Source organism: Poecilia mexicana, unplaced genomic scaffold (assembly GCF_051168715.1).
Source record: "Poecilia mexicana isolate PSO_F unplaced genomic scaffold, ASM5116871v1 scaffold_8, whole genome shotgun sequence".
Taxonomy (NCBI): Eukaryota; Metazoa; Chordata; class Actinopteri; order Cyprinodontiformes; family Poeciliidae; genus Poecilia; species Poecilia mexicana.
The window spans coordinates 27,754,908-27,780,756 of NW_028263377.1; the positions used below are offsets into that span (position 1 = coordinate 27,754,908).

A 25,849-nucleotide genomic window follows, 5' to 3' on the forward strand; every position below is an offset into this window, starting at 1 on the left:
AAATGAGTTTGAATTGAAAATGTTGCTCATTTTGTCTATGGTTTTGAATAAAATTATTGACGATTAATTACAGATCCTGCAATTAACTCCATTAAAAATTTTAAATGAGTGCCACCACTAGTAAAAATGCTTCCTCCTGCTTTATGGAGACAAATGGACTTCCTGGTTCAGATGATAGAAACTAAACAAAGCCGTGTGTGCTCAGTCCTGGATAAGTGGTCTGGTTTGTTCTGCCCTTCTGGCAGCTCTGGACGGGCGGGGCTGGGTTCGTCTGACTTTATTTACTTAGAGAACACACACACACACACACCTGCTGTGGTAAGGCGTGCAAGGACACTTTGATTGCTCCGATCAGACTTTCAAATTGAGCTGCTGGACTTCCTGTTGTATAAAGCTTTCAAAATAAAGCTGCAGAGACTCTAGCTGCTGATCTGTTTATTTGTACATTTCAAGGTCCTTGAAGGACAAATTAAATATTCAAAACCAAGTTAAAAACAGTTCAGTTTGTACTTTACATTTTTTACTATTTGTCATATTTTATGGAAGATATTAAACAAATTAGACGTCCATTCATTGTTCATTAGTTTCTTTTGATGATCATGAGTCAGCATGTGTTGGTGTTGGTTTGATGTCTGCAAGTTGCTTTAAAACAGTCATGAAGTGGCCGACTGGGCTCAGACCCAACGGGCCGCAGTCAAACCCAGCCCAATATTTGTTTATGTTTTTAATCTCATCTCAGCTACAGTGATGCAGTGATGCATCATTAACATTTCACTCAGTTTCTGCAGACATACCCTCACTGGAAACTGACACAAAGATACAAAAATATGATAAAACAGAGCTGCAGCTTAAGTCCAGGCTGTGAAGCCATCAAGTTTACAGTCAAAAGGCTTCTGGGACGACGGACAAAATGTCTTCAAAACACCAGAGAAAAAGTCCAGTCAAACTGACCTGGAGGACAAAATCTACACCAGAGTAACTGCTGGTCACTGTGGCAGAACTTGGTTGATTAAAAGAGTTTATTGCAGTTTTTGAGATGAAAACTAAGTAAAAACTTAAATTTTTGTATATAAAAAAGGATGAAATGATGACATAAGACTACCGTACATTCAATCAGTTTTAATTTTAGTCATGTGGAAGTAAGGCAATTTAAACAACCACCACTAGCCATGTTGTCAGGCTAATTTTGAGAGAACTTTTATAATGTCACTGGTTTGGAATAAATCAATCAGGCTAAGCAGAGTGTGATTTCGTCAGATGCTGATGCTACGCAGGTTGCAAATTATCATGAACCACAAATCTCAGAAAAAAAAACACCTCAAGTTAGAACATTTTTGCAAAATTGAGGAAGTTAGTTTTAATTTTGCCATTTCCAACGATTTCGAATGCGACACCTCAAAATGTATAAAATAAACAGTTGATGGAAACATGGCAAGTGGGGCTTAATCTGTACATGCAATGCTTGTCATATTCATTACTTCCTTTTTTTAAAACTATTTAGATTTGCTTTTCTTCATAAGGCTTTTTTTAGTCTGTGTGCTTCAAAATGTTGCATCCTTTGCTGATCACTTTATCAATATGTGAAATGATTTTCCCTGCAGCCCTAAAAGATCATAAAAACAACTGATCTGTACGAAGGCTTAATGGACGAAATCTGGACTAAACCTAAAATGACAAGAGAATCGACTAAACCAAGTTAAAGTCTGCAGTGAAAATGAACACGTGTCTGGAGACTCGCCAATATTCCAATGCGGTAACCGTGACGTGTTGAGCTGCGGTAAAATCTGCAGGATTTGAACCCTGTTGGTGTTCCTGCCTCAGTGGTCAAACAGCAGCCACATCAAGGACGAACTCAGCGTTTCTGCAGGCGCACAGAGGTCACTTTCACCGCTCCGTATGCAGGAATCAGGGAGCAGGACTGGAAGCTGATCAGAAGGATGCAGAGCGGCACGTCAAGGCCGCAGCAGGAACATTCAGGTTGTCAAAGTAAAGCTGGAGGAGGAGACAGGCTGGGAAACACGCAGCAGGAACTTCACCCCATCGATGGGTTGAAGGAGAACGGTCATGTTCACTTAGCAAGTCTTGATTTCCAATTCCAAATTAATTTTTTAAAGAGCAGAAGAACATAGTCATGCCCCAGCAGCACTCCGTTTACGGCAGTAAAGATGGCCGCCACAGCGCTATGGATAGCTCTTAAGGTTGTTGAGAGCAACAGCATGGCCACCAAGCTGATAAAAAGCTAACAGCAGTGGCCTTTGGCGGAGCACTGACTGCAGCTTCTGACCCGGTTCTGTTTGGATGTGGAGTCGGACCAGGAGTGGTGGGGTAGGCTTGTGATGCCTTCACTGACTCAGACTGCTTTCAGTTCATTATTATCATTTTCAGACATCTTTTACATCCAGATTTGCCATCTGTCTTCTTCTGATGCAGAATCATGATGCATGTCTCACATGAACAAAGTAAAAGTCGGATGAAATGTGATATGAACACTCAGGCTGCAGACGCTTTGCAAACTATTGGATATGATTTTGTTCCATGTGTCAGTGTGTGGGTTCTTTCTGAGTACTCCAGTCAGAAAACTGTTTGGTCTCCCTAACTTCCCTTTGGTGCGTCTGCATGGTTGTTCGTCTTGTGTCCGTTTTCTAGTGAGATTCAGTTTATGTGGTGTGCTTGTGCGTTCTGCTCAGACGTTTCGGTTTCATCCTTTTCTACTTCATGAAGGAGACAGTAAAGAACAGCAGCGTTACCTAAACCATTTGAAGTGACGTTGGAAAGATGAGAAAATTCCTTCATGACTTCCTAACAGAAGGGTCGGAGGTTGTTCTTGTGGTCATAATCCATCATGGCCACGAAATGACATTTCTGAGGATTTTTTTTTTAGTATTTTATTATTTTTAGTTTAAAAAAATTAATCTGCAGAGCAATAAAAGATCTTGTCTGATGGGTTTTGGATTTTTTGACAACATTTCAAGTTTCTCCTGAAATTTCCTGAGCTGCTTTTAACAGCTTTGATTTAAATCCCAGAAATCTTCAGATGTAAGGAGCAAAAATGCTGCATAATAAATGTAAAAACATAAAAATCACCTCTCATAAATAATGAGTGATGAAATAATGAAAAATATGTGAATCATTTTTCACCCAAAGCAGAAAAATTAAGCTAAAAAATAGTTTTATTCTGTCTCATGTAGGCTTTTCCTTTAAACGTGAAGATGGAGACACGATCTGCACAAATACTCGATTCAAAATCTTTTAAGTGCTGAAATTACAAATTCTGACTTTCATTTTTCTTTTGCATTGAAATATTGTTGCTTGGATTGATTTCCTGCCTCCTGCCTGGCAGGGTTGATTCTTTCAGACAAAGATCTGGAAGTTTGGAGATCATGTCGGATTTTTCTGTTTTCAGGACATTTTGTCCTCATTTTTAAAAACGCATCCAGACATGAACAGAGCCGTCTCTGATGAGAAAAACCCTCTTTCTCTCTGAAAACGAGCTGCCAGTGAAGATGCTCTGACTTTCCTCCATGCATCTGCTGACTGAAGGCAATCTGGAGCCGATTGGTCCATCAGACGGTCATGTGACTCACGGCTGTCTCTGCTCAATGGCCTCTCTGTTGTCCCTGGCCTCCTTTATGTGTGTGTTATGTGTGTGTGCCGTCATGAATAATAGATGCACCCCTCCCCCCTCAGCAGCACGGCGAGCCTCTTCCTCCCACCCTCCTCTTCCTCATCTTTTAAAGCTCGCCCGTTTGTTCTCTCAGCCAATCAGAGAGCAGCTCCTTACCATCAGTTACTGTCAGATTTTGGTTTCTGGCTTCATGTAGAGAGACGATGATGTCATAGTGATGTCACGGTGATGTCACAGAAGATGTGATCGTCTTACAGCTCCAGTTCTCTTTCAGTGAGCGGTCAGACTGATGAAGAGTTTTGGTGCCGTCAGCAGTCCGATAAATGAAGCTGCCAAAACCTAATTATGGTTCTGGTTTATTACACAGAACTGCAGCATCAGCAACTTTTATGGTTCAGTTATTCTCCAAGTGATGCTGAAGCAGGACTGCCCTGATTGGTCAACCTGCAGCGGCTCCGCCCAATATTTTGAGTATTTTTGACCAAAAACTTTGATTTTCCCATTTTCAGTTCATGTGGTCTGGAAGGAAAATGGACTCATGTTTCATTTCAGACAACACGAGCTTCCCGTTTCTGTTTTGAAGAGAAATTCATAAAAATATCCACACAGTTACGATGCGACTTTGGTTGGACCTACGTCTCTCTTCACAGTATGAAGTCTCATCGTTTTAAATTTTAATTCAACTATTTATCCCAAAAGAAACTACATGTCATAACTCAAACTATCCAAAGACCTTCAACGGGGCACAGGATGGTGATGCTGCGGGCCGGAAGTATCTCCAGTAGCAGTCAGTCTTACCTGAAGAGGCCTCTGACTGAAGACTGTTGCTGTGTGATGCTAACATGCTAACAGCTCAATGCCCAGGAATCAGAGACGGAATTCCACATGTCCTGATGACATCATCAGTTGCTAATCCATCACTTCCTTTACTTTTGCTGCTCCTCTTTAAATCCTCTGCATCGTTAGAGATGTTGGAGTAGGGGATAAGATGGCTTGAACATTTTCCTCTCTCTGCACCATGAAGCCTCCTTTTCAACTCCTCTGGCATTTGGGGTCAAAGTTCAGGGATTATTTGAACTTTTGAGATGCTAATCAGCTGTTCCCAGTTGTAAAAACTACACCTTGTTTCCATAGCTACACATCATAACCTGTGTATTTAGCACTACTATTACAAGTTGAAGCTTTTCTAAAGAGACGATTAAATATTATTCGTGTGTCGAGGATACATCCAAAACTAAATTTGTCTATATTCAAAAATTCTCTGTAATTCATCGCTGTTTGAATTCCCATCTCTCCCTCTGACCCCACCCTGCCTCCTGGGGTCACACTGTGCCCCAGAGAGGAGGATTCTGGGTAATAGTTACAGTCCAAGGGGCTTTAATTTAAACAGGAATGTGTTCAATTAGAAGAAAACTGATAAAAGTCTAAAATCTGTGTCCCATGTGAGACAAAAATGAGGTTTGGGTCGTCTTCAGCTGCAGCCTGAATGGTAACACGCTAATGCTAATGCTAACGGCACGGCGCTCTGGGGAACAGGAAGTGGAATCAGGACAGTTTAGAAACAGGAAATGGATTGCCATAGAGAACTTCCTGCTGCAAGGAACCATTAACATGTTGGAAAAGGTTTAAATAATTAACATTAAAACACAGAAACAACACATTGGCTTCACAGCAGTCAGCCACGTTGAGTGGTTCATGAAGCCGCAGCTTTTAATTTGTGATAAATGATGATGATGATGGCAGACATGAAACCACCTCATCATCATCATCATTTCACCCAGAGACGGCAGGAAGGAGGGAATGAATGAGCAAAGAGAGAAACCAGGTGACCCAGTCAGGGCTGTGCAGGTGAATAAATCAAGCAGCTTCACCTTCACGCTGACAGGAAGTGAGTCACTAACCTTCATCACCTGAGCTGCCTCATCCTCCCACCTCTGACTGAACCCTGCTGAGGTCACGCCAGGTCAGTTCAGGACAAACATTTCATCCTCCAGACGGATGTTTGGAATGTTCCTGTTGCATTTCATTTATTGTTATGCATCTTTATGTCTGAGGAAGTGATTACAGCACAACTCGTCACTCAGAATTCGAAAACAGAAAAAACTGAACAAAGGAGACCAAATAAATGTAAATAAAAATGGAGTAAATTGGAATAAATAAATATTGTGAAAATAAACATTGAATAAAGTAGAAAATAGACTAAAAATATGTAAAATATAATAGATTAAAATAGACATTTCACAAAATAGAAAACACATAATGAATTAGAGACAAAACAAATCAACTAATATTAAATTAAAAATGAATTACAATAAAAGAAGAAAGCAAAAATAAACATTTAGTTAAAGATTCCATATATGTACACAATTTGTATTTTATCATCAGTTTTGTGTTTTGTCTTTTTTCCATTTTTATTTTGGATTTTATTTTTTGATTTTACAATATTAATCTGGAATTAAAATTGCAGTTGTGATTGCGTTAACTTTCTTCAGTTGCTTCCTGTTTGAGTTTTTTTGGTCAGTTTTTATTTCAGAAACAATCTTTGTTATTAAGTTCGTTTCTTAATCTCCGTTTTTTCTGACTGGTGTTGAAGTTTTTGGGGTCAAATTTCTTTCTGCTTGTTTATTTTTGGTGTCTAAGTTTTTTCATATTTACTTTCTAGCCGATTCCCAAGTTTTACATTTTTTTCAGTCTTCGCTCTGTTGTGTGTGTGTGTGTGTGTGTGTGTGTGTGTGTGTGTGGGGGTGTGTGTGTGTGTGTGTGTGTACATGTACGACAAACTGAGGTCACGGTAGGAAGTGGGGACATTTTCCTCGTTTTATTTTCGGCTGCACAGTAACGGTGTGAATTAAGTTCTGGCTAAGTTGGACTGGTGACAGAGGTTGGGTTAGACATAAAAGGAGTTACTAAAATAAATGGTAGTCGATATAAAGTCCTCAGACAGACACAAGTACAAGAATGTGTGTGTGTACAAAGAGTCTTAATTATCCAATTAGAGCCTCACCTAATTAATTATCTGCTTGGAAGCCACTTTGTCCAGGTTTTCTGTTGCTTCTGAGCTTTGGTCGCTTGTTAAGGAGGCGCTTAACGATGCAGCATCTGTGAATAAATCCCAGGTGTCGCGTTGACGCTCAGGTGAGCTGTAACACCTGAGGTGTCAGGTATTGATCCTGCTTCAGCTGTGCAGCTGCTGGAATCTAACAGATGTTTTTGGAAAGAAGAAATCCTTTTTGTTGAAAGATTTACTGACATATTTAGAGAAGGAAATCCCAATAAGACAAGTTGGGCTGATGGGTTAAAACTGTGAATATTCAGTGTCATCAGTAATCGGCTGACCGAAGCCCGTTAGTCTAAAATCCTTCTGGTTGGTCACTAAACGTCCTCGTTGGTAATACAGTGTTTCAGTTCTTGCATCAACCTCTGTGGGACCATCTTATCGGACTTCACCTGAGTCTGAGCGGGCCGGACCGCAGAAACCCTCCATCCTCTGGTTTATCGCTCAGTATTTTGCAGCCTGGTTCTGGTCGGGAATGTTTCTGAAGTCTGCAGTCATGTTTAGTTGGATCTTTTACAACATTACATGGTGTTGAGTTAATATGGGAAACCCATTCTTTAGATCCTGAAACAATGAGGTTTCAGCACCAGAACAGCCACAACAGAACAGGAAGGAGTCTTATTTTGGTCCAAAATGAGCCGTTCTGTGCAGGATGGACCGGGTCACAGCACCAATATCTGGTTCTGCTGGAACCTACTATTTGATTGAACTGGTTCATTTTTTAACTTTCATGTCCAGTTTCTTCATCCAGTCGTAGGTTTGTCTCCCACTGCTAGAGGACTTCCTGTTTTCCGTCCAATCAGAGCCCAGAGTGCAGGGAGACACGCCCACTCCTTACATTTAAGCTTTGAAAGGTTTTGTAAATTTGTTTGGTTGACTGAACGTTTGGACATTTATTGCTTCTGGTTCTGGATGATTTGCAGCTGGATGGTTTCTGCTTGCCTTGATATTCAGCTGTTAGCATGTTAGCATGTCCTGACGGTCATGAGGCTGTCACACGGCAAGTCTTCAGTCAGAGGACTCTTCAGATTCACTGTAAGACTGGCTGCTCCTGGAGCATCACCATCCACAACCACTCTGAAGTTATTTTTGCTTTGGGATAAATATAATTTTCAGGAATTTGAATTTTTGCAGATTCTATTAAATCAGGAGACAGGAAGCTGGACTCTCACTTCCTGTGGGCCGCCTCCGCTTGGCTAAAAGGTCGTTACTGGTTATCCAGAGGGTCTCGGATCCGTCCGTTATGTGTTCACAGAGTGAGGACATAAAACACCAACACTTCATACAGAGGAAGACTTTCCTTCCTGTTCGTCCCTCAGCTGCTGGTTTCAGGTCTGCGAGTCTCTAAATGACCAGCGGACGAGCCGAGCGTCTCCGTCCTCCTCGCTGACGCTCCGCTCCGTCTCAGCTCTCAGGCTGAACCTCTGGCCCGGTCACAGCTTCAATAATTCAGCAGAAACAATCAGAACCAGGTTTCTGCGGTTCTGCTCTAAACCGCCAGACATGCTGCCTTCAGGAGCGTCAGGAGATCCCAACCCCGTCTGATCAGCCGTCAGCCCTGCGTTGATTCCAGGACTGATGGAGATGGTTCTGTTTTCCAGGACAGACATTATTAATATCCTCCATGATGTCCGATTTAAGGAGCAAATATTAAACACCATCAGATCAGTCAGGAGGAGGTTGAAGTCTTTTTTCTGTTCAACACAAAAAGAAAAAATATTCACCTTTAAAAATTGGTTTTCAGGAAGAATAAAACCCTGTGATCAGAATATTCTGATGTTTATACTGGAGAGAAATGTGCAAAATACCTAAAATCAGATGGTGAAACATGTCGGATCGTTACCAACCTGCACGTCGTCTTGCAACTATATTAGCATTAAAATAAAAGAAAACCATGAACTGCAGATTTTCTGTTACTTTTTCAATGATACATAAGAGCTTGTCACTGATTGGCTGGTGGCTGCAGTGCTTTTTTTCGAGCATTTTGATTGGTCTAGGCTTTGGAAGTATTAGTGAAGCTATCGGGCTAGCTCTGACGCCAGGTAAGCTAAGTTCTTAATGTTTTCAGAGGATTCCCAATAAGTTTTAGATCATTTATGATCAGTTTACTGACTTTTCACACCTTGTGGAAGAAAAGGTTTTGCATTTTGCAGAAACTCCAAATGATTTTTCGTTTTTCTCAGATGACTGTGGATCCAGGTTTTCATGGCGCAACAAATACTAAAGACATCATCCTTCACTGTCAGCGGATGCTGCTTGTGCATCAGATTTACAGTCGTACCAGAAACAAGCAATATATAAAGGTTCCGGTTCTGGACTTTTCTATGTAAAATACGGAAGAAAAACTTTCACACATCAAAATCCAGGCCCCAATTTAAATATATTCATATTTGTTAAAGATTTAAGAAATGCCTTGATAGCGTCTCTTGAAGGCAACTACACCTCTCTGCAGCAAACAGGAAGGGGCGGGACGGACCGTTGTCAGTCTCTTACCTTATTTGGAAATGGGACCATTGCAATCCGGAAGTGAAGGGGGCGCTATTCCCTATACTTCCGTTTTAATTTTCTTTTTAAATCTGTGATATATTTTCACCTTTAGGAAGGAGTTTCACTCACAGAATGTATTTAAACTTCTCTCTCATTTACTTAAGCGCAGCTCACAGTTTTTAGCTAATTCTGTAGCTTTCGGTGAACTTCTAAATATGCTCCTTAGGCGCATCCTTTTGGACTTGTGACTGCCTCTAGTGGCGTGGGGGTGGTAACACAACCAATCTAATTACATTACTAAATCAGAATACCACAAAGTCTTTATTATTTATTATTAATTCTGGCATTACTGGCACCGTAAAAGGTAAATTATCTTATAAAACAAGATATTTTTTCATTTTCTTAAGGATGTAGAGCTAATTAAATTACAAACAATACCTTTATGCATTATAAATAATATCTATATATCTCCATCAATTATGGGAGGAACAAAACAAATAAGCAGACATGAAAAACAACATGATCAACTATAATAAAAATACTATTCGCAATGTATCTGTAAGAAATTTAATTGAGCAAAAGTCAAAAACAAATGAATTAGGTACAGAAGAATAACAACCCAGGTTGTTAGACAGATATAAGCAAAAATTCATTTTTTGGTTTTTTACAGTGCCATGTATGTTATTGAGACATTTTGTTGGTAGAGTCTTATATATATAAAAAAATAAGATGAAACTATTTAATCTATCAACGAGGAAATTTTCCTTTAACTCTATAACGATAAATCATATTCATGAATCACATTATTACACGGCCCATCTGTGGTGACGATGCAAAAAATCGTCGCCTGCAGAAACTTTGTGTCCTACAATGATGGCATGAGGCTCAAAGAGCCTAGATGGAGCAGTGCTAGCCGTAAGTTTGTACATAATGCTGTTCCCACATCTCCAGCTGAGCTCAGGAATATTACGCATGTGTAGATTATCTGTGTCATGCAATAATATAATTGCAATTTTAGTAAATCCTGCTTTTAGTGCTGTGAGATTCTCTTCAAGATGATGGAATCATGGCGTCATTTATTTTTATTTTTCTCTTATTTTACTTGTTTTTACCTTTTTTCTATGGACCTTTGTAGTGTTTGGAATAAAGATATGATTGATTGATTGATTTGATTAATTGATTGATTGATTGATATGATTATCAACAATTTGTGAATAGAGTAAAACACAGCACGCTGTAGGTAAATGTTATCTTTTAGTTTGGTTAAGAATAATCATTGCACCATCAATAAATGTCTAATAAATGTTCGGTAACACTTTATTTGAAGGGGGGTGAATAAGACTGTCATAAACATGTCATAACACCTGTCATGAACATGAATAAGCCTTCATGAATATTTATGACTGTTGTCATAAAGCGTCATTCGGTAAATTATGACACTTTTAATACAAAGTTGACATTATTCAAAATGTCTTTGTTATGACAACTTGACATTAACCAAGAAATCATTACTGATATAAATTTGTTATAAAAGTATTATTAATTGCACTTTAAAAATGAGGTAACTTTATGTTATTAAAGGTAAAGTTTAAACAGTAATGATTTCCTGGTTAATGTCAAGTTAAATAAAGACATTTTGAATAATGTCAACTTTGTATTAAAAGTGTTATAATTTACCGAATGACACTTTATGACAACAGTCATAAATATTCATGAAGGTTTATTCATGTTCATGATGTGTTATGACATGTTTATGACAGTGTCATGACAGTCTTATTCTCCCCCCTTTAAATAAAGTGTTACCAAATGTTCTTATTGCCAGAGGAAAACAGCAACACCTTCATGAGCTCAGAGTTCAAACTGATGAAAAAAGAGGATGGACGCTCTCTGCTGAAATATTCCTGCCATCTTTCATGTTCTTTCAGCAAACAGTTGAGACAGAGATGGTTTTGGTTTCACTACCATTTACCTGCCATTTAAAGTATTATTAAAAGATTATCTGTTAGTCTGCAGCTCATGTGACCAAACCAGCCGAAGAGATGAAAAGTTAAAACTTGAGTTAAAATGTTTAGTTTTAACATTTTAACTCAACAACCTCTAGTCGGGTAACCCCCGGGTCTTCTTAAAAGGTGGAGTCTCTGAGAACAGTTCTTAAAGATATAGTCGGTGTTTTCAGCAAAGTTGACCTGACTGTCCAGGAACGAGCCAAGGTATTAAAATCTGCCACAGTTTCAACAGGCTGGCCATCGAGAGAAACTGGAACCACTTTAAGGTCGTTTAGATCAATTAATTAGCTCTACTTAAGAAAATGAAAAGGTATGTTCTTTTGTGAGGGAATTTATCTTTTACTGGTCCAGTAATGCCAGAATGAATAATAAATAATAAAGACTTTGTGGTATTCTGATTTAGTAATGTAAATAGATTAGTTGTGTTACCACCCCCACGCCACTAGAGGCAGTCTCAAGCCCGAAAAGATGCGACTAAGGAACAGATTTAGAAGTACACCGAAAGCTACAGAATTTGGTAAAAACTGTGAGCTGCGCTGAAGTAAATAAGAGAGAGAAGTTTAAATACATGCGACAGACTGGCGACCTGTCCAGGGTGACCCCGCCTCTCGCCCGGAACGTGAGCTGGAGATAGGCACCAGCACCCCTCCCGACCCCACTGAGGGACAAGGGTGAAGGAAAATGGATGGATGGATGGAAGTTTAAATACATTCAGAGAGTGAAATTCCTTCCTAAAGATGAAGATATGTCAGATTTAAAGAGAAAATAAAAATGGAAGTAAAGGAAATAGCGCCCCCTTCACTTCCGGAGTGCAATGGTCCCATTTCCAAATAAGGTATGAGACTGACAGCGGTCCGTCCCGCCCCTTCCTGTTTGCTGCAGGGTCATTCTCCCTTTAAGGAGAAGGACCTTTTGCTTAAAGGTTCGGTCATATTCGGGGCCGGCTTGTTTTCCAGCAGCAGCTGGACGAAGTGCCAGGGGACGTGGGAGGAGTCAAACCCTGAAACGGATTCAAGATCAGGATCTGAAAACAGCAAAGAAGCGGAGAAACGACTCCACCAGCCTCTCCTTGTGCTTTTCAATTTTCAGACGGTTTTTGGAAACTTTGCATCTTATTTCAACTTTTAAAATACTTTTTTTTCAATTTGTTATTTTCTCTGCAGGATTTTTTGGTTGTATTTTTCCTGGAAGCTTTTCGTTGTTTTTCTGCGTCTGTTTTGCACCTTTTTAAACTTTGCAGTCACTTTGTTGTTTTCTAGTTTGTCTGGAGATTCAGATCGTCTCTGCAGCTGAAGTGAAAACCTTCAGTCCGGTTTCGGTTATCACTGCAGAACCATGAGGATTTTCCCTGGTTCTGGTTCTGAATCATTAAGTAGCCGCTCTGCTGATGGTGGTACATTCAGGAGCTCCTGACAGCCTCTGAATTCTGAGCATCCAGATCAGCAGGAAACAGGAAAGATTCCTGTTGACTGTTAAAGTCGGAGACTGGAAGCACAGATGGACTCTGGGAAGAGCCAGCGCTCCCAGAGGATTGTGGGTAAGATGCTGCTGGCGTGGTTTGCTGCTCACACACGCGCGGATGCGGAGTGTGTGTCCATGCGTGCAAACACACACTCTGCTGGCATCAGAGCTCGCTGTGACACCTGAGGTCAGCCTCCTGATGTGAGCGTGTGTGACGTGAGAGCAGAGGAGACGCGAGGAAGAGGAGGAAGAGGAGAGACGGGAATAAACCGGACAAACAGGACGGCGGCTCAGGAGAGGAAAACAGTTCCTCCTGATTCAACTCTGAACTGAATGAAATGTTAAAATCGTCTGATTATATTTATTCCTGCAGAAGATGATTTAAGATCCTTTTATTAAATCCACCAGGAGATAAACCTTTTTTAAAACGGAAGATTTCTGTTTCAGGAAGAAACTTTTCTCTTAGAAAATGTTGGAGGAAACCTTAGACTTTGATGAGAATAGAAAAGCTGTAGTTTTAATTCACTTTATTCATTTTCAAACATTTTCTCTCCGTCGTGGAAAAAGTTTAAGATTTTAACAGAACATCAGTGGAAATGTAGAAAAAAATGAAACCATTTCTCCTATGAACAGCAGCAGCTTTTAGGCTGCAGCTGTGATGAACCCGATCCATCAGAACCGGGTCACAGGAAGCCGGACTTTACCCGACCCGGTCATCACTCTGATCCGTTTCCTGTTTTTCCATAATCCCAGTTTAACTTGGAGGATTTTTCCAGATTTGCTCCGGAGAACCAGAACCAAAAAGGGCTCATCTGATCAGGAATTGCTTGTGCGTCAGATTTACGGTCCCACCAGAAACACAGCAATACAAAGGTTCCTGCTGGAACTTTTGTTTGTTAAAATTTTTTTGATTCATTTCATTTTTCTAAATTAATTAATTGAAATTAATGCGTTAATGTTCAGCTCTACTTAGTGATTAAAAGAAGAAAAACTTTAATCACTTAAATCACTGACAGAACCAGATCCAGCAGGTCCAGTCTGAGCTTCCTCCATCATCATCATCATCCTCCCTCTCGCTGTCTGCTGCTATGGAATCGTCTTCAGATATTAATCCGAGCGGTTCTGTCTAAATCCTGGATTTAGACAGAACCGTGTTGTTCTGGTTGTTGCAGTTCCCAGAGGTACCAGATTTGAACCCATCAGGGTCAGTAGAGCCTGCAGCAGCGCCCCCATCAGGTGGTGCAGAGTCTTTACAAACGGGCCAGACGTTCTGCAGAACTGGGCCACTTGTGGCTTTATGTGCTGCGGCTCGGTTCTGGTTCTCGGTCTGGTTTGGTCAGCCGTTTTATTCCACTTTCAGAATGTTTTTATTTAACTGAGTTTGAGTTTTATTTTAATTATAATGATAAATCTCAGCTTCAGTTTTGGTTGGTTTTATGGAGCTTAATTTTATGGTGAATAGTTTTTTACTATTGATTCATTGACTATTTTTATATGCAGATTTATTTTTGCTAAATCTCATATTTCAGTTATTTGTATTTTTATAAATTATTGTAATTTTTTTTTATTGTTGATATTAAATTTTAAATGTTTAGGTTTAGTTATTTTTTTCCTTCTGATTCTGGGATTCTTATATTTTTCTGGTTAACCGTTCTGGTCTTATTTTTTTTGCATGTTTGGTTTTTATATTTTGCGTGGAGTTTTTCCTCTAACCTAATTCTCCTGATGGCACTGCTGTTTATCTGAGGCGGTATCGGTCTGGTCCATCTCCTGCAGTCTCTCAGATCAGCTGATTCTCTGGAGGTTATCGAGTCCTCTGCCGTCACTTCGTCTGCGGAGGATTTCCACCGGGAGGGGCCCGCGGTGCCTTCAGGGACCCTGTCTGAGTCAGACACTCGATGACACGCTGCTGCGTTTTCTGGCCCTGAAGCCCGACCCAAACTGAACCCTGAAACCAGATCCAAACCCAGAAGGTTTTGGACTGACGGCTAGAACAGTCCGAGGACAGAAAGCTGGACATTTTAAGGAGTCGGACGTCGGCGCCCCATGTTGAGTCATTTCCGTTAAAACCTGCTGCCTGTGGCAGGAATGATGGAGGAGTCGGCGCCGCCTGCAGATCTGCAGCTCGTTAGTCATTATTTTTAAAGCTGTGAATTGAAGAAGTAGAACGACCCAGTTTCAGATGAGCTGCATTTTGGCCCCAAGCGATCAGGAACGACAAACCATCTGCAGATCGGACGCCCAGCTGCAGGCATGTTGGCACTCTGCTCTGCACAGCATGATGCAGTAAAACTCGCTTTGCTGCTTCGCTGAAGGTTTCTACTCAACCCAGAAAATCCCTGTTCTGTTTCTACCTGAAGTGAACATTGAACACCAACATGAACCAGGAACCTTGAACCTGCCCCGTTACAGACCTGAGAACTAAAAGACCCGATGAAAAAAAAAGATTTAGATCAAAAATCTGTTCAGGTTTCACTAGCAGCCGTCTGGGTCGGTTCTGAGCTTCTGGTTCAGTTAAGGATCTCTGAAGAAATCTACAGAGATCCTTAGAAACGGCTTGAATGAGACGTTATCTGAGTCTGATGCTGACTGGTTGGAATGAAATGGATTGAGTGGGATTGGGGACGATGTTTGCTGAAGGACAGATACATTCAGAACCAGTGAGCCCATGTAGATCCAGTTAGATTCTGTAAGATACAACTGAAAAAAGCTCCAGTAAAACCTAAAACCTCAGCAGAACATTCTGCTAGTGGCCCGGTCTGACCCAGTTCAGCTCCATCTGCTTTCAACCCGGTTTGCTTCTGATCGTTGGGACAAACCTATTGGTTCTGTTCAGGTCGATAAATACCCGTCAAGGAGGGGAAATATTTCCCATCAGGCCTTGCTCCTCTGTCCCAGCTGATAATCTCCAGGTGACCCGACACACAGCTGGTTGTCTGACGGAGGAACCTGGTTGGACTTCATCAGCGGACAGCAGCCGTCTGATCGCTGTCCCTGATCCTCAGAGGCCGCCATGTTTTCAGCTCGTTTCTGAGCAAATTCAGAGTAAAACGGGTTTGAGCTGAGGCTCCAAACCAGCAGCTGGTCAACAAATCTAAGGAGTCAGAACCAGAACATCAAGACCCTGAAAGATCAGTGGCCAGTTTGCTGAACTGGTTTTCTGGAAGCACCAGGATCCTCTGACCTGCTGTCCTTTCACATGTTTAATTATTCAGCGTTTCCAGCAGTGAGCTTCTCCCCAGACTCACTTATCGACTTCATGGATCATCCCATCAGATGTTTGAAATATGGATCCATTAAATCCAGTTCAGAGGTTTGAGGCTCGACAGAGAAAAAGATTTTAAGGACAGATTTCTCTGGAGGCGGAGTCTGCCGACATATTGACAGGAATAAATCCAGCTGATGGAAATTAAACTGATGTGAGTTCAGGACAAACGACACGCAGAAAGACAAGCTGTGATTGGCCATCCATCCAGTTCGCAGCTTTAATTGGCTTAAACTCGTCTTCGTCTGTCGTGACGTCACTGATTTTATTTCACCAGGGAGCCAATCACAGGTGCTCAGAGACTCACCTTCATCCTCTTTGTGTCCACAGGCTAAGGACAGCGATGATGATGAAGAGGTGGTGCAAGTCGACAGGGACCACTTCATGGACGAGTTCTTTGAACAGGTGAGACCCAGAAACACGGACAGGTGCATCACCAAGGCAACCAGCTGCAGCCCAACACTGAGAAAAGGTTCAGGTAACAATAACTCTTTGTAGAGGTCAGGTTGGGCCAGCATTATGCTAAGCTAACACCACAAAAACAGGATAGTTTCTGAATGAAAGTGAGATAATTTTCAGATTAAATTACATCAACATCAAATAATCCTGCTATTCAGATAAAGTGGTTTGATTCCAATAACTCTGGATAAACTAGGATACTGCTGGAATGATGTTAATCTATTTCAGCCTTGGGATGATGTGGGAATCATTTTATCACTAACAATACCTCCAGCACCGGTCAAACAGAAGAAATGGACTTTTCTCACTCCAGATGTTTAAAGTAATTCATGTTAAGGAAGCTGTCCGTCCCGTTCAGGTGGAGGAGATCCGAGGCTGCATAGAGAAGCTGTCCGAGGACGTGGAGCAGGTGAAGAAGCAGCACAGCGCCATCCTGGCCGCGCCGAACCCTGACGAAAGTAAGCCGCCCTCTTCCCTCTGCTAACATCTGCACGTCCACAGAGTTCTGGTCGGGTCCAGCGTGGAATAACACAGCTGGGCCCGGTTCTGCAGAACCGGGCTCAGACGGTGCGAAAGGAGGGTCACATGGCCGCCGGATGACCTTTGGGCTTTGAGTCCGGACCACCAAGCCGACCCGTTTTCGCTGTCGGCTGCAGCTCAGCCTCGGGTCCAGAATGTCCGACAAGCTGCAGATTTTATTCCCGGATGTTTCCCGCAGCAGGAAGTCTGTGACGCAGACACTCGGCGTTCCCGTTCCTCCAGCTGAGTCGGAAAAATCCCAAACATCCATCAGACATGAACCAGATTTCAGCTCCAACGTGGCGATTCCCAAAGAGCTGCTGGTTCCTCAGTGAGCGGAGCAGGGACGGATCTCTGCTTCGCTCCGTTGATGTTTGGGTTCAGTGGCCCGGTTTCTCCTGATTCCATCGATCCGATCAGCAGAAACCAATCGCTGTAAATCCTGCTGGGCCACAGATCCGTGTTATAGTAACTTAGTTCTTCATGACAAAGGTCCGAATGATCCCATCCAGGTCAGCAGAGTCCTGTTGCGTTATTCCCGATCTTTCCCTTTTCCTGATCCATCGGTCCGGTTCGCAGGTAAACATTCCCGATCCGGTGATGTCAGAACTTATCCAGCTTCCTGATTGGCTCCTTGGGAGCGTCCTGTCACACTTCATCCCTCCGTCCTGTGCTGCTAACCTCAGACCCGAAGCAGGACTGGTTCTGGTTCCGACAGGTATCTGGCTCCAGAAGGTTTTAAACACCTGCAGCCTGGTTCTGGGACCAGACAGAGACCATCTCAGGTCGTAAACACAGACGGAAGGTTCTGAAAGCCCCATCCCGTTAAACGGGTCCTGAGCTCCCAGCACCGTGTCCGACCCGGTCCGACCCGGCCGGCTCTGACTCAGCTGCCCGGTCCACAGCAAACGGCTCGATGTTCAGACCGAGTCCGGTTCTGGACGTTTCTGGGTCGGTCGGAGCCAGAAACCCGACATGTTAAGAGAAAACTGTCCTGATGAGTTTGGTGTTTTCCTCCTGCATGTTTTCTTCATGTGATTTCGTTTCTTCTGCATGATAAATGACGTTCTGTTTGTTTTCCATCTGTTCCGTGTTTCTTTTCTTCCCGTCTGCATGATCCTGCTTTTTAAACTGCATGACGTGACATTAAGCTCGGAGGAGACACCCAGGTTGGCCTCATGTGAGTAACGACCTTTAGCTCTGCATTGGTTCATGTTGGGAGTTTTAATTATAGTTGGAGGAAAAAGTTTCTACTGAGGCTGGAAAGCCGGGAGGCCATCAGCGGCTTCATATCGACTGAATAATCAGTCTGAAGGACAAGGTTTAAAGAAAGAAAAACATTTCATCAATACTGCAAATGACATCAAGATCCATCTCCAATAACAAAACCTGTGGTTGGCACACTAATGCAGCTAACATTTAGCTTAGCACGTTAGCATTTTTGCTTACCCTAAAAATATTTAGCGCACTAAGCTTTCGCTAAATGAATTTGTCTGGATAAATTATAAATCGTTAATTTTCTTAGCTGTTTTGTGAACTTTAATTTGAAAAATATTTGATTCTGTATCGAGTATTTGATTATCGCTTTAAGAATTATAATGTGGGGAGACATCACTAGCTAACGTTAGCTGCACTAACTGCAAACCACTAATCATAAACATTAGCACAGCTAATGCTAAAGCGTTACACCAACATGACATTTAGGAGAAGCTAATGCTACAGCGCTAACTCCACTTCAAAATGTGTCTGCTCTTGAAAGACTCCAGCACCAGTTTAACGTTGATGAGATATAAATGAAATGACCTCTGACCTCTGTCAGCTCTTAGCCTCATTTATGTCACTGTAAACATATTTAATAAATGTAGAGACTTGATGTATTTTAGAAAAACCCCTGGGTGAGTTCAGAGTGACAGTTGTAGCTTCTGACCAGAACGTGAATCGCTGCACCATCCATCAGATCCAGAATGTCAATGTGTCAAAACTGCTGCAGAATAATCTCAGAAATGTTTTGAGTATTTATTCAGTGAGGAAAAAACCGACTGTAAAAATGTTTTTCGGTTTAAGAAAACTGAAACATGAAATTTGTCATAATGTTTGATTTCAACCCAACATTTCTGATGACGTGAACAGAAACATTCCTGGTTTTTGTTCAGTGGTATTCCCATCCTGGAAGCGTTTTATTAGCTTCGGGAAGTTAGCGCACAGACTTTGATCTGGGTGATAAAAACCCAAAGTGAGACATCAGTCGACGTTTATCGGAGTGGACGTTCCTCCTCGCGGTGGAAACTCGTCTCTTCGCTCTTCCCTCTCCTGCTTCCTGCTCCGTTCTGGGTCAGCTCGCTCAGCTGCCAACAAGTCGTGTTTCAGCCTGAATAATGCATGATGGGAGTTGTAGTGAGAGATACAGATGTAAACCGCAGCCGTTCAGGATCCCAACATCTCATTTTAGTTCATCCTGTTCTCTGTTCGGTCGGTTTAATTATAGCTGCTGGCTTCACTCAATCACATCAACTAAATCTGAGTTCAAGTTAAAGAATGTAAACATTTTTAAAGGCTCAGCTTCCTTCAGCCTTTCAGAGCATAAACAGACACTTTGTGTCCAGAGGAAGATCCCCAAAAATAAGATCTTCATAAAACAAACATTTTTATTTCATGTTATTTGAGTCTGGATTTAAAAGCTAGTCAGTTCATTTTTAAATAAACAGTCACTAAAATCCAATGTATGTAAATGAAATAAATTGCTGACTGAAAAGCAACAATGAAATAATTACGTTTCTAAAACTTGTATTAATTTAGAATTTTACTAAATTAAGTCAAGATGTTAAAATTCATTTAATGGAAAAATACAGTTGTAACATTATTCTAAATATATTCATCAATATTTTAAAACAAAGTTCATTCTTGACTGTTTTTAAATTCAGTTCAGCTGCGTCAAAATGATTCATTCATGTTCACAGCTGAAGTATAAACTAGTTCTCATTCATGCAACGTATTTTGTCTGAACGACGTTTTAAAACTCGCGTGACTTCATTCATCACTTGCTATCGGTTGTCATTGATCAGCGTTAAAAACTCACCATCTGTTTTCTTTGGTATATTTTATCATGATCAACTGAACAACTTGGTGGTTTGTCATTAAACTGGAACTGCCTGAACAGAAGTACTTTTAGGATACTTTTGCAAATACGGTAATTTTTAACCCGCAGACCAGACGGGACATGGCAACCTGTTCCCCTCCTGGCCTGTGGGGGCGCTGCACAAAACCCGACACAAAAACCTCTGAAGACACTGAGAGCAACTTCCTCCTTCACCAAATGGAAACTAAATGGAGGCGTCACATTTTAGCGGTTGGAGGATTTCTCTTTAGGCTAAAGACCAGGAGCCATTTCTCCTGATAGCGCTAGGCTAGCACGTTAGCTTTGGCTGTATTTAACCAGAATGCCCGGCACTGTAGTCCACTTCCTGCTTTTGATTCGAGTATGCATTCGAACAGCACTAGAGTTGATTTCAACTGAACACAGACTGAAGTTTGTGGGCCGACCAGAATTTTAGGTCGATCAGATTCAGGTAAAAATTTTCAATATTTAATGATTTTGAATGTCAAAATAAATTTTTATATGCAAAAATAAAATAAACTAAGATATGAAACAATTTTCTTGCAATTTAACTAAAAAGTTCTGAATTTTACAAATTAAAGTAAGGAGATTGAAGGATTCAAGATGAGTTAAATGTAAGAGAATATAAACACCTGGAGGTTAAATAAAAGCTAGAAGCAGAGACAGAATGTTTGGTGTTATTGATGAGAGCCGCTGCTGATTGATCATTAGTGTATTGATGAGTGTTAACTGCATTTCTGATGACTCACCTGCTGATTGATGGGAAAATAAAAGTCTGACAGCAGGTTTGCTCATCAATCCGCTTCATTAATGCTAATCGGTTAACGACCAGCCAATTAAAACGCTCTGCTGGCGGTTTGAGGCGTCACAAAGCTGGTTTTCTGCCAGAGTTTGGTTTCTCTTTGACGGTCACTGACAGAAATGTTCATTAAAAGGCTGATGGGTTTAATAATTAGTCTAAAGCTCAGAAACAGAAACAGCTCATCAGATTCAGTCTCTGCTGCATTTTTAACGCCAGATTAATTCCTGGGCGCCCTCGCAGGACGTTTATCCAGGCAGACGTTAGTGGGTCGAGCGCAGCGGCAGCCCGCAGTCCGCGCTGCAGCTACGCCCCGCTGGGTCTCCGAGCCGCAGCCGAGCGACGCGGCCAGACGAGGAGCAGGGTGAGTCAGAGGTAGAGCGGCTGAAAGGCACTGCAGCGCTCGTAAATCTGACTGCACTGCTGCAGCCTCCGCTCGCCGGCGCCACCTTCCAACATGGCTGACACGATGGGAGGATGCCACTCCTCCTCCGCGACCTTTAACCTCCCAACAGCTTCAGGGAGGAACCATGTCCGAGTTTTATTCTGCAGGTCCAAATGCACAAGAAATGCTCACAAACCGAGACGCGTCTACTGCTGCTCGTTAATCACTAAACTAACTGACGTTTCTGTGGAAAAAAATACAATTTTAAATCTTTTCAAATGAATTTAATCAGTCAGGACAGGTTCCTAGTTCCTAAAACTACTCACTATAAATCATTTCTCAAATGAAATACGGATTTCACCCTGAAAATGTTGGAGATCTTTGTGCCACGATCTCATCTCTTTTTTCCTGTTTTTCTCTGCAGAGACCAAGCAGGAGCTGGAGGACCTCACAGCTGACATCAAGAAGACAGCCAATAAAGTTCGCTCAAAATTAAAAGGTACGAGCAGAAAACATTTGATAATCGCTGGAACTGAACAATGATCAGCTGCTCGTCTCATCAGGATATTTTGTTTCAATCTTAATTTGGGTTGAACGGATCTTCCTCTGAATCTGAATGAATTAATTCATCTTCCAAAGTGGTTACAGGAAGCTGGGCTGTAACTTAACACTCCAGCTTCTTCACTCCTTTATGCACCAAAGTTGGAATCATTGTTTGTAATTTTAGCATCATTTACAGACTTTACAGGCAAGTGGAACACCAAGTTAGCCTTTTACACTGCAATACTGAAACACGGACTGCCATCATCTACTGGAGCTCTAATTCATGACAGACTGGATTGTTTTTCAGGCAGCATGCATTCTAATAATCCAAAGGCAATAATAGAAATGTGTGAAATTAAGCTAAACCAAATACCATAAAGTGTTTCCAAGTTGCTGCAGCAGTTGTTGCCAAGCGCACTTTGATATTATTGCAAATACAACGCAAGTCCCTCACCAGCTGTGCTAAATGAGCCGCAACTAATGCCCCAAACATGACTTATAATTTCAGAATTTTTAGAGTTTGTATCAGTTCAAGCATGAGGAAACGTCGTCTGCGGACTGCAGCGTGTTGGAGCCCGTTTTACATGTTTAGTGAGATGAGTCGGGCTGCATCAGCCTCCTGCCACACCGCAGGACGAGTTCAGCTGCAGGCTGGGATTACAAACTCCAAGCCGTTTGTTAGCTCACCATCCACAAACCTCCAGCCTGTTTGAGGAAATCCGAGTTCATCCGAGTTCACCTGGCCTGTATTAAACAGGACTTGTAAGGTTCTACGCATCAAGCTAACAAATCCTGACTTGAGTGGAAGCTTGACCATGTGTACATAAAGCATGAATCCAAAAATGAAGCATATAATTCCCAAACTTCAGTTAAATACATTATTGATATTTACAATGGAAGAGTATTGTTCAGAGTTTGTACATGGAGCTCAACAAAGCAAAAAATAATCTTAGTAGGCAAACAATTATGATTGTTTGCATATATATATATAAAAAAAAAAAAAAATTCCCCTCTCACCCTCCGTGGGTGGTCTCTTTCATCCTCTGAGCTCGGGTCCTCTACCAGAGGCCTGGGAGCTTCAGGTTCTCCTCCAGTATCTTGGCTGTGCCTAGAACTGCACATTTCTGGACTGAGATGTCTGATGTTGTTCCTGGGATCTGTTTGAGCCACTGCTCCAGTTTGGGGGTGACTGCCCCGAGGGCCCCGATGACCACAGGCACCACTGTGGTCTTCACCTTCCAGGCCTTCTCCAGTTCCTCTCTGAGGCCCTGGTATTTCTCCAGTTTCTCATGCTCCTTTTTCCTGATGTTGTGGTCACTTGGTATTGCTACATCCACCACAACGGCTTTCCTCTGTTCTTTATCCACCACCACAATGTCCGGTTGGTTCGACATTACCATCTTGTCTGTCTGGATCTGGAAGTCCCACAGGATCTTAGCTCGGTCATTCTCCACCACCTTTGGGGGTGTCCCCCATTTTGACCTCGGGGCTTCCAGTCCATATTCTGCACAGATGTTCCTGTACACTATGCCCGCCACTTGGTTATGTCGTTCCATGTACGCTTTCCCTGCCAGCATCTTGCACCCTGCTGTTATGTGCTGGACTGTCTCAGAGGCCTCCTTGCACAACCTACACCTTGGGTCTTGTCTGGTGTGGTAGATCTGAGCTTCTATTGCTCTGGTGTTTAGGGCCTGTTCCTGGGCGGCCAGGATGAGGGCCTCCGTGCTGTCCTTGAGTCCAGCTTTCTCCAGCCATTGGTAGGATTTCCTGATATCAGCCACTTCAGTTATTTGTCGGTGGTACATCCCATGTAGGGGCTTGTCTTCCCATGATGGTTCCTCCAGCACCTCGTCCTCTGTTCCCCATTGCCTGAGACATTCGCTGAGCACATCGTCCGTTGAGGCTTTGTCCTTGATGTATTTATGGATCTTAGATGTTTCATCCTGGACAGTGGCTCTCACACTCACTAGTCCTCTGCCTCCTTCCTTACGGCTCGTGTACAGTCTCAGGGTGCTGGATTTGGGGTGGAACCCTCCATGCATGGTTAGTAGCTTCCGAGTCTTAACATCCGTGGCCTTCATCTCTTCCATTGGCCAGCTAATTATTCCGGCAGGGTATCTGATTACTGGTAAGGCATAGCTGTTTATTGCACGGATCTTGTTCTTGCCATTGAGCTGGCTTCTCAGGACTTGCCTTATTCGTTGGAGGTATTTGGCTGTGGCTCCTTTCCTTGTGACCTCATCGAGGTTGCCATTTGCTTGTGGTATTCCCAGGTACTTGTAGCTGTGCTCTATGTCTGCTATCGTTCCCTCTGGGAGTGAGACCCCTTCTGTGCGGACGACCTTCCCTCTCTTTGTAACCATCCGGCCACACTTCTCTAGTCCGAATGACATCCCAATGTCAGTGCTGTAGATCCTGGTGGTGTGGATCAGTGAGTCGATGTCTCGCTCGCTCTTGGCGTACAGCTTGATGTCATCCATGTAGAGGAGGTGACTGATTGTGGCCCCATTCTTGAGTCGGTATCCGTTGCCAGGTCTTGTTGATGATTTGGCTGAGGGGGTTCAGGCCTATGCAGAACAGCAGTGGGGACAGAGCATCTCCTTGGTATATGCCACATTTGATGGACACTTGTGCAAGCGGTTTGCAGTTGGCTTCAAGGGTGGTTTTCCACAGCCCCATCGAGTTTGCAATGAAGGCTCTTAGAGTCCTATTGATGTTGTACATCTCTAAGCATTCAATGATCCAGGTGTGTGGCATTGAGTCATAGGCTTTCTTGTAATCAATCCAAGCGGTGCACAGGTTGGTGTGTCGGGTTTTGCAGTCTCGGGCGACTGTGTGGTCTACAAGGAGTTGGTGTTTGGCTCCTCTACTATTTATGCCGATGCCCTTCTGTGCCGTGCTCATGTATTTATCCATGTGTCCGCTTATCTTAGCCGCTATGATGCCTGACATGAGCTTCCATGTTGTAGAGAGACAGGTTATTGGCCGATAGTTGGATGGGACTGAACCCTTTGAGGGATCCTTCTGGATCAGGATTGTGCGCCCTTCAGTTAACCATTCAGGGTGAGTCCCATTCTGTAGCAGCTGGTTCAGTTGAGCTGCCAGTCGCTCATGGAGGGCAGTGAGTTTCTTTAGCCAGTAGGCATGGATCATGTCAGGCCCTGGTGCTGTCCAGTTTTTCATACCCGAGACTCTTTCTTGGACATCTGCCACAGTGATGGTTACCGGGGCTTGTTCAGGGAGGTTGCTGTGGTCCTCTGAGTTGTATATCAGTTCATTGTAGGGCTGAAACGATTCCTCGAATGATTCCAGTACCTCGATTACTAAAATTCCTCGAGGAAAATTTACCTGCCTCGAAGCTTCGTTAATTTATGTTTTATTTGTTAGCGCACCGTGTTCCGGCCGGGACTTCATTTGCATTGCGCGGAGCTCTCACTTCCGCCTCTGAGTTGTTGACAAAAGCTAAGTCTCAGCAGCATAAAGTCCAATCTTCAAGATTGGCCCGTGGGGATTTTATTGATTGATGATAATGCCCGACTTTTTATCGTTTTTGGGGAACCATTAAGCATCCTTAAAATGACTGTCTCAGGAAATCCTACACAAACACACAGAGAGGAATCCTACCAATGGCTGGAGAAAGCTGGACTCAAGGACAGCACAGAGGCCCTCATCCTGGCCGCCCAGGAACAGGCCCTAAACACCAGAGCAATAAAGGCTCAGATCTACCACACCAGACAAGACCCAAGGTGTAGGTTGTGCAAGGAGGCCTCTGAGACAGTCCAGCACATAACAGCAGGGTGCAAGATGCTGGCAGGGAAAGCGTACATGGAACGACATAACCAAGTGGCGGGCATAGTGTACAGGAACATCTGTGCAGAATATGGACTGGAAGTCCCGAGATCAAAGTGGGGAACACCCCCAAAGGTGGTGGAGAATGACCGAGCTAAGATCCTGTGGGACTTCCAGATCCAGACAGACAAGATGGTAATGGTGAACCAACCGGACATTGTGGTGGTGGATAAAGAACAGAGGAAAGCCGTTGTGGTGGATGTAGCAATACCAAGTGACCACAACATCAGGAAAAAGGAGCATGAGAAACTGGAGAAATACCAGGGCCTCAGAGAGGAACT

General features: G+C 42.6%; 2 protein-coding genes across 2 annotated transcripts in view; one reads left to right on the forward strand and one right to left on the reverse strand.

Moving 5' to 3' along the window:
* LOC106923658 (syntaxin-1B) overlaps window positions 1-25,849 on the forward strand; it is a 49,825-nt gene that overhangs the window by 6,815 nt on the left and 17,161 nt on the right. Inside the window, exons 2-4 of the mRNA XM_088007826.1 lie at window positions 16,230-16,304; window positions 16,717-16,816; window positions 21,601-21,675. Coding sequence (XP_087863952.1) covers window positions 16,230-16,304; window positions 16,717-16,816; window positions 21,601-21,675 — 250 coding nt within the window. The remainder of the gene's footprint in view (window positions 1-16,229; window positions 16,305-16,716; window positions 16,817-21,600; window positions 21,676-25,849) is intronic.
* Window positions 6,460-25,849, reverse strand: part of LOC148158175 (uncharacterized) — a 39,381-nt gene continuing 19,991 nt past the window's right edge. The window contains exon 3 of the mRNA XM_088007825.1: window positions 6,460-8,374. Coding sequence (XP_087863951.1) covers window positions 8,114-8,374 — 261 coding nt within the window. The 3' untranslated portion in view covers window positions 6,460-8,113. The remainder of the gene's footprint in view (window positions 8,375-25,849) is intronic.